At 45.7% G+C, this 6,328-nt stretch overlaps 1 protein-coding gene across 1 annotated transcript; it reads left to right on the top strand.

Moving 5' to 3' along the window:
- Positions 1–4,336: 4,336 nt before the first annotated feature.
- Positions 4,337–5,767, top strand: LOC138187775 (uncharacterized; the record flags this gene model as incomplete). The annotated part of the gene is made up of 1 exon (XM_069128908.1): positions 4,337–5,767. A coding segment is annotated over one exon (1,431 nt), but the record flags the coding sequence as incomplete, so codon positions are not given.
- Positions 5,768–6,328: the final 561 nt, after the last annotated feature.

The following is a 6,328-nucleotide window of genomic DNA, read 5'->3' as shown; positions in this document are numbered from 1 at the left end:
TGTATTCTCGTAAAGATATCACGAATCTTCAGTTTTCCGTTCTTTCAGTACCTTTATATCAATTTACATTTTCAAAATAAGAATTTATGCATTTTTAAATATTAACCGTTGCGTGGGTAATTGGATAGCATATTTTAAACAACTTTTATCCTACAAAAATATCGCAAATAGATCTGATATATCGGAGTGGAAGTTTATCGTCCGCGAAAATGTTGATCTTAGAATGCGAAGATTTTATCTGCAAAAAAGTCGAAGGAACTTTTTCATTGTCCCTACTATTTAAGAAATTTGCACCGTCTATTTGCACGGTTAATTTGATTAAAACCGAACGCAGCATATGTCTGTCGGTTTTCGTTTTACTCCAAGGTGCACGAGACTTCGCAACGTTGCAGGGGGTCGCGTCGTATCTCTGTCAATATTGTCCCTTCTGTCCTTTTTCGTGCAGGATGGAAGGGGTGCATCAGCGGGGCTATTGTTTGGCCAGGAATTTTAAAAGCATTAACGCACTCTTCAAACAGGCGACGTTAGAAAAATAAAGAAACAGAAGCGAAAGGGGGGAACAGGGTGGACGAAAATCGTGAACGGAATCATGTGTTTATCGACGAGAACGGCGTTGAAGTGTCAATCAGTCGAGCGTCGAGAGGTCAAATATTTGTGCTGACAATTATTCCGTCGACACGCGAGTCGACGACGACAAGGGACTTCAAGGCTCCAGTGTTCATCCCTTTCACCCTGGAACAACCCACAGCGGCTCACGAAAGTATTCGAATATCTATAGAAACATTTCGCGGATATATTATGCGTGCTATAGGAAATTTCATTTTAAAATTTCATTAGCATCCCGACTAAATCTGACTATCGGGATTGCATTCGTAAATTTCCAAACGAATTTGAAAATGTACATAAAGATTACAAATTATTTATGTCTTTTTAAAAGTCAAACTAATCAACTCCGCTTGTTATTCGTTTCTCAATTCCGTTATATAAGTACACGATTAAATATTCAATTTCGAGAAACTTACTTCGTATAAAATGTTTTACATAACACGCATAATGAACTCATAAATACGTAATGATAATAATACATGTTTTCCATAGCAAGTGCTCGAACACTTTCATCAGGCACAGTACGTTCGCGCACTTCGTTTGCCAGCAGCACGATTTATCGTAAAGTATAATTTCCCCAATTACGTCGAATCTACACGCACCGTGCGTGTCGCGGCGAACAACACGGTGCCCGATCGGAGGAGAGAATCGATTTTCCTCCCTCTCTCGTCGTCTTGTTCACGCGTTATACGTGGCGATATATCGGAAAGGGTTGACGCGACACGGGGCGAGAAGAAAAAGTTTCGAACACCGACGCTCGCTACTTTGCCTCAATTAATGCGAGCTAACGTTATTAATTAATGCCGAGCACCCGTGAAACGAACGCTGGAGGTAGGGGATGGGGTTGAAAAGAGGGCGAGGAAGAAGGATTCCTCTGGACGATCTCTCGTCTGGTCGATGTGTCACATCGAAACGGTTCGCCACCCCTCGGCGTCTTAACTTCGAACATCAGAGGCTGCCAGGGCTCTGGAGATATTATCTGCAGGAGAGTGCTCGAGAATATTATACGTGCGTGGTGTACACACCCTCTCTAACCGATCCTCTGTATCGAGGGCTGGCTACTTTAACCGTATACTCGAGCGTGGCTCGAGTATCTACAGAGAAGACGCGTCCCACCTAACTATTCTCAGTGTCGACTACTGCTAATCGAATTATCGATCCCTGTCCTCTGGCTCACTCCGGAGGGAATATTAGATTTTCCACGAATTTCAATGCGAGACGCGAGCCATCTACGCCACCGTACGGGCTTCTTTCGCATTCCTGCGAGTTTTGTCGCGCTTCTTGGTACGATCGAGGAATGGATCGGATAGTAATTTTGGAGAATGTTGATTGTGAATCGATTTAAACTAATTCGAAACTAAAGTTTTGTTATGGAACAAATTCTTTTGGATCGTGTCACAGGATGAAAGAAGCAATGTACTTGCTGCGTTGTTGACGGTTTTCGATTAAGAAGGAATTACGCATTTGAGTTCTCTTGCAAAATAATTTATTATATAATCGTTGTTGACCAACGATTTGCCAATTGACAGATTACAAATTATAGGCTATAAATTTCTCCTTTATAATTTTACAATTTTACATCAAGAGAGGTTGTAAAATTTACTTGTAAAATTGAATTTCTCGTATTATCAAATTATCGTTATGCAACAGGATTTGTTCGTACTAGTAGCTTGTAACTCGCGACTTTTCACATTTTATACACGTGCTATAAACTATATACTACGTTGAACTGGACTGCATCATTTATTCTTGCACTTGAGCCTGATCCAAAATCATGTCGATGGGAAAGTCGGTCAATATAAGCTTGGCAGCAAGAAGGCAGAGTCATTGCTTCAGTCATATGGGTTTAAGTTGCGACGAATTTCAAATTAGACGTCAAGTCTTTGTTTTATCCTTCTGCAGTTGTTTGACGAGTATTATCGAATTCTCTGCCGCTTGGAATAACGAGCACCCTTCAGAGTTCTTTATCCTCTGCTAACAAGTATGTTTGACAAATATTGAAGTTACGCAGTCAACATGTGCGGCTGCTTTAACGTATATATTTCAGTGCCGTAGCTGTTATTTTCTAACCAAAGTAGAGAATTATTTAATGGATCAGTTTTGTTAATCGTATATTATATTACGTTACCTACTCTAACAGAATAATCGAAATGGGGACATTTTTATTTCCATATTTCAATAATGTCAACTTTCCTAAATTATCTTTTCGTTCGGTGTCAAGAAAATCGCAACATCGTGGATAAAAAACTACAAAATTTCAGAACACTAATCACACAGATTTTCTAAACTCTGCGAGCTTCGATTTCGCTATTTTCAACTTCCAATTTTGAAATAATTGGAGCCTATCTTATCTTCTCCTATAAAATAACCAATGATCCGCATACAAAAGATTCAAAAAATAACAGAACGGAGATAAAAATCTTGTAAAAGCCGGGATTTTTTCCTGGAAGTCAGCCTGCAATTTCCAGCCCCTAATAGAAACTGCCAGACGCGCAACTTAAGCCAGGGAACAGCCGGGACCGCGTATTATTTCGCGCAGTGGCCGCGACAGACATTCTATTTCCAGGTGTTCCCAGGTAGTGATAAATCGTGAAAACGTATCCGGGGGCACTTAGGAGCGCGAGCAACATGTATATGAGGGACATCACGTGCGTTCAAGGCACGTTTGCATGGCAGACGAGCGCGGGCGCGGGGGAAATGAAAGAAAGCAGTTGGAGATGGTGTTTCAGCGGAGACGAAGGAGGAAGAACGTCGGAGAGAAATTCCAATATGCCTCGCAACTCGGAACGGCTGTGCATGGAATGCGTTCGAGTCCTTGATTGTGCTTCGAAAGCATATTTTTCTCGTACTTCCGATATTGCAACGGCGAGTTCCTCTCTTTGTAACTGGCTGCGCCATTCGGTTCTCTCTTCGCTTCCTTCTCTTCTTCTTCGTCTTGCTAGAAAACGAGACGCATCTGCTTACAAGATGGAAGATGTATTTTTCGGTGACGCGTGCACACAGGCACGCGAGCACGCTACCGCGGAGGGGATGAAAAAAGAAAATATTGTCTGCCACGTTGAATCGCGATATCTAGTCGCGCGAAGGGGGACTAACGCGGCCTCCCTTCCGCCACCGGAGAATGTATGCAACTTCCGCCGATGGGGGAATATATATCATGCGTGCACGGAAAACACCTATCCGACCGACTGAATTGCGGCTCTATCGCGGTCGAGCTTGTACCTGCCTCTCTCGAGCAACTTCCGCCTTTAAATATCCGCTGGGAGACATCCGCGTGCATACCGAGCTAGAGTTATTAAAACTCGGTCGCGTAGCTTGTTCGATGAAAAATTTCTCGAGCACAGCTGGTACGTAATATATATATATGTATACTCAAGAAAGGTGTTTCCTTGTTACAGGTGATGCATCACTGTCGCATCGAGCGTGTAGAAGAAACGACTGGCAAATCGACTCACCAATCGCCGAGTATAATGCCCGCGTAACGAGCAACCGACAATCGAGAAAGCCAGAGTGAACGGAAGCTCGAGTAGGGGAAAGAAGAAACTGACAAGCGTTAGCCGTAGAGCTTCGTCGAGCACGGGAGAGTGTAAAGCGACACGCGTTTCGTAGCTCGAGTATACACGCGTATGTAACACGCGTACAACCACAGCGCGATATCTGTACACAACGTGAGAGTTAGATTAATGATCAGCGATTAGAAATAGTCGACTAGAGGGACGGAGAGTGAAACGCGGCATATAGGAAATTGGTAAATGACTTTGGCCGTACTGTCGCTGGACGCGCTTCCCGCGGCAAGGACCACGTACCCGCGTCGGGTACGGTAGAAACTAGGGCACAGACCAGCGTCAAGATAAAGTCAGTGAGAGCGGTGCCCCAGGATGCGCAGGAACGGGTGGTGCCGTTAGTGGTGTCCAACAGCTTGTCGGAGGGGTGCGTAGAACGAGAAGGGGGCCACGAACACGGCCCCCAAAAGGGCCTGCTGGATGGTCTAGCTCACGAGCAGCCATCGTCAGTACCCGGTGGTGGATCGCGGATCGACTCTATAGAGGCAGACCGCGAAAAGATCGTCGAGATATCGACGGAGGACCTTGGTACCGCGTGTGGTCCAGGTCAGAGGGACGTGGATGCTGGTCAAAGAACGAGCTTCACGGTGGACGAGCAATCGAACAGTATCGTTGTTGGGCAATCGAAAGCCTGCGAGGCGTTGAGGATCGAGGATCGCGGCGGTGGCGTGACGTTGACGGAGACGCCTGTGTTGGTCCATCAGTGGCGTCATCAGGAGGCAGCGTTGGATCTGCAGTTGATAGCCGACAACGGATCGGGGGTCCGTTCGAAGCGACCGAGAAACACGTCGTCGTCGGCCGATAGCGTGGTCGTTGGTGAACCGTACGAGAGACGGGGAGTGTGTCAGGCGCATAGGCAGCGGGCGACTGGCGTTTCGGGCAGACATCACGTGGACGGCGCGCGAAGGAATTCGAATCGATCGTGTCGGGTTCATGGTCGAAGGAGGGATCGATCGCGAGGAAAAACCACGGAACGACATCAGAGTCAGAATACACGGGATTTGACGTCAAACGAGTTCGAGTGCTCTGTTATACGATTGGAACAGGATCCTATTCTCGAGCCGGTACGGATACTCGGTTGTCCACCAGCCGAAGGATTGGAAATCTCGTCGTTCTTGGAGCCGGCGCCCAATTACGTTTATCCGGGCATCAACGTCGGTCGGCTGGCGGGCAACGAGGCAGCCTGCTTCAGTCTGTACGATCCGAACAATATTCGGCCGAAGAGCCGGGCCGGGAGCATCGCCAAAATCCTCGAGGGACCTAATCGTGCTGTGAAGGACATTAATCGGAAGGTCTTGGCGATGGCACGTGCCATGACGCCGGCTTGGTCGCTGCGTTTGCTCGGCGTCAGCTGCGGTTCCGTGGTCTGCGCCTGGGGACTTCTGCTGATATTGTCCGTGCTGGGCGGTGGCGCCTCTCATGGTACCGCCCTCGGTAACTTCGGTCTCGGAAGTTTGTCGGGTACGATGGAGGAGATGAACAGTGGTAGATGCCCGTGGTTGTGCACGTGTACCGGTCAAGAGGTCGACTGCTCTCAACAGGGACTCACGCAGATTCCTGGGGACCTGGCCAGCCTTCTTCTCGCCGAAAAACTGTAAGTGCTTTGTTTTTTTTTTCTTTATTTACTTTAAATTACGCTGAAAGTTCACTGCGAAAACCTATGCTTTCATGGCGAATTTAAAAATACAAGAACGTATGTGGCACAAAAATGTATACAAAGTATCTGGGTAATGTTTGGTAAGTGAAAGAAATAGCTATTCAATTTTCATATTTTTCTTTTTTTTTTTTAGTCATGACCATAGTAATAACGTTGTATAAAAAGCCGCAGTCTGTAACTACGAATAGCGCAGTTTTCTGCAAGTTGAGTCTAAAATTTCAAAGATGTTGTACGCGTACGTAGATTTGAAACGTGGTACATTATAATAAAAATAAAAACTTATTCGCAATTTATCTTCCTCTTAATATTCAACGAGACGGATCGATTATCTCGGATAAATTGCCCATCTTGCGAGCAACTCTTTTAGCTGTAATCTTCAAAAATCGACACTTCTATCGAACTCTTAATCCACGCAGCCATCCGCGATATAAATTAAAAAGCAGGCGAACATATTGACAACGGTCTAACCGATAACCGGACCGAGTAGCAGGTTGATCGCGAG

This window comes from Bombus flavifrons, chromosome 15 (assembly GCF_040668555.2).
Source record: "Bombus flavifrons isolate JBK064 chromosome 15, iyBomFlav1_principal, whole genome shotgun sequence".
In the NCBI taxonomy this organism is placed as follows: domain Eukaryota; kingdom Metazoa; phylum Arthropoda; class Insecta; order Hymenoptera; family Apidae; genus Bombus; species Bombus flavifrons.
The sequence above is the reverse complement of the archived record's forward strand: the minus strand, read 5'-3'. Positions and strand labels throughout refer to the sequence as shown.